This window comes from Echinops telfairi, unplaced genomic scaffold (assembly GCF_000313985.2).
Source record: "Echinops telfairi isolate 266 unplaced genomic scaffold, ASM31398v2 ScPeMD7_7459;HRSCAF=8497, whole genome shotgun sequence".
Taxonomy (NCBI): domain Eukaryota; kingdom Metazoa; phylum Chordata; class Mammalia; order Afrosoricida; family Tenrecidae; genus Echinops; species Echinops telfairi.
Window position 1 is genome coordinate 8,159,988 of NW_022111359.1, and position 1,785 is coordinate 8,161,772.

The 1,785-nt window shown below is 50.0% G+C and overlaps 1 protein-coding gene across 1 annotated transcript in view; it reads left to right on the forward strand.

The window, feature by feature from the left end:
• Positions 1 to 835: 835 nt before the first annotated feature.
• LOC101656640 (autophagy-related protein 13-like) overlaps positions 836 to 1,785 on the forward strand; it is a 6,213-nt gene continuing 5,263 nt past the window's right edge. Inside the window, exon 1 of the mRNA XM_004714305.2 lies at positions 836 to 1,782. Within this exon, the coding sequence (XP_004714362.1) occupies positions 937 to 1,782 (846 nt within the window). The 5' untranslated portion in view covers positions 836 to 936. The remainder of the gene's footprint in view (positions 1,783 to 1,785) is intronic.

A 1,785-nucleotide genomic window follows, 5' to 3' on the forward strand; every position in this document is an offset into this window, starting at 1 on the left:
CTCATGAACCCTTGATAATTTATAAATTATTATTATTTTGTCATATCTTACACTGCCTGATGTCTCCCTTCACCCACTTTTCTGTTGTCCATCCCCCAGAGAGGAGATTATATGTAGATACTTGTAATCAGCTGTTTTTCCTTCTTGGTTTGCTTCGGTGTGGGCATGGCAGGTCGGCCCCTCTCCTCAACTCTGTAGCACACTTCTAGGGAGGAGGTCAGTTTGGCTCTGATTGGGGGCGGCCCTGTAGCCCACTCTGTTTATAAATTGCTGCATGTGGGTTTCTCTGTCCTCAAGGTTTGGTATGCCATGGTGGGGTCTGTATGCACACTCCCAATTCTGTAGAGATAAATGTCCCAGAACAGAAAAAAGAAATAATAAATACTGAGCTACTAAGAAATTAGCACTTCCCTAACATCACAAAAGAACACAAAATATCTAAGCAGAAAATCCATAGCAGTCCAAACTGAATTGGCCCTTAAAGGATATCAGGCTGGACAAACAGTGAGGATGGCTGAGCCGGAAGCGGCCAGCTGCTGGGCTTAAGGCAGGAGCGGTCGCCTGAACTCTGACAGGTGGCGGGAGGAGTGCCAGTCAATGTGAGGGACACAATGTGCGCATTTCCAGGAGCGAAACGCCTGGGCCTGCGGGCCTGGAACATGCCGTGATGTGAGGTATCTCTGGGTGACCCACGCTGTCACTGCAGCCCCGGAGCTCTGAGCCCTCAGCCAGGAGGCGCGCCCGGCTGGCCCCAGGCCCCAGCCTCCGTAATGAGAGCCCTGAGCCCTTCTCTGTGCAGCAGCCTCGCAGGTGAGGGTGACTGTTGACTAGTGAAAAAAGGGACCCAAGGTTCACGACTGACTTTCTGGCAGTGGAACGACCTGTGAAAACCTGTGACCCATTCTCATTAATTAAGTCTCTGGATTATTATAGGAAATGGAAACTGATCTCAATTCCCAGGACAGGAAGGACCTGGACAAGTTCATTAAGTTTTTTGCCCTCAAGATTGTCCAAGTGATTGTCCAGGCTCGACTTGGTGAGAAGATTTGCACTCGTTCATCTTCATCTCCAACGGGTTCAGATTGGTTCAATTTAGCCATCAAGGACATCCCAGAGGTTACACATGAAGCAAAGAAGGCACTGGCAGGGCAGCTGCCTGCTGTGAGGAGGTCTATGTGTGTGGAGATTTCACTCAAGACTTCTGAGGGAGATTCCATGGAATTGGAGATTTGGTGTCTTGAAATGAATGAAAAGTGTGATAAGGAGATCAAAGTTTCCTACACGGTATACAACCGACTGTCTTTGCTGCTGAAGTCTCTCCTTGCTATAACAAGGGTAACACCAGCCTATAGACTCTCGAGAAAACAAGGGCATGGATATGTCATCCTGTACAGAATATATTTGGGGGAAGTTCAGCTGAATGGCTTAGGAGAAGGCTTCCAAACAGTTCGTGTTGGTACAGTGGGAACCCCTGTGGGCACCGTCACTCTTTCTTGTGCTTACAGAATTAACCTGGCATTCATGTCTACCAGGCAATTTGAGAGAACTCCACCTATCATGGGGATAATCATTGATCACTTTGTGGACTGTCCCTACTCAAGCGCCTCGCCCAAGCACCCCTGCAATTACAGGACCGCTGGGGAGGACGGCAGCGGGACATACCCCTCCGTGGAAGACTCTCAGGAAGTGTGCACCACCTCCTTTTCCACCTCCCTGCCAACCCAGCCCACGGTTCCCGGGAAGGAAGGTGGCAGGCTGCCCTTTGCTCCTTCCAACCAGCCCGCC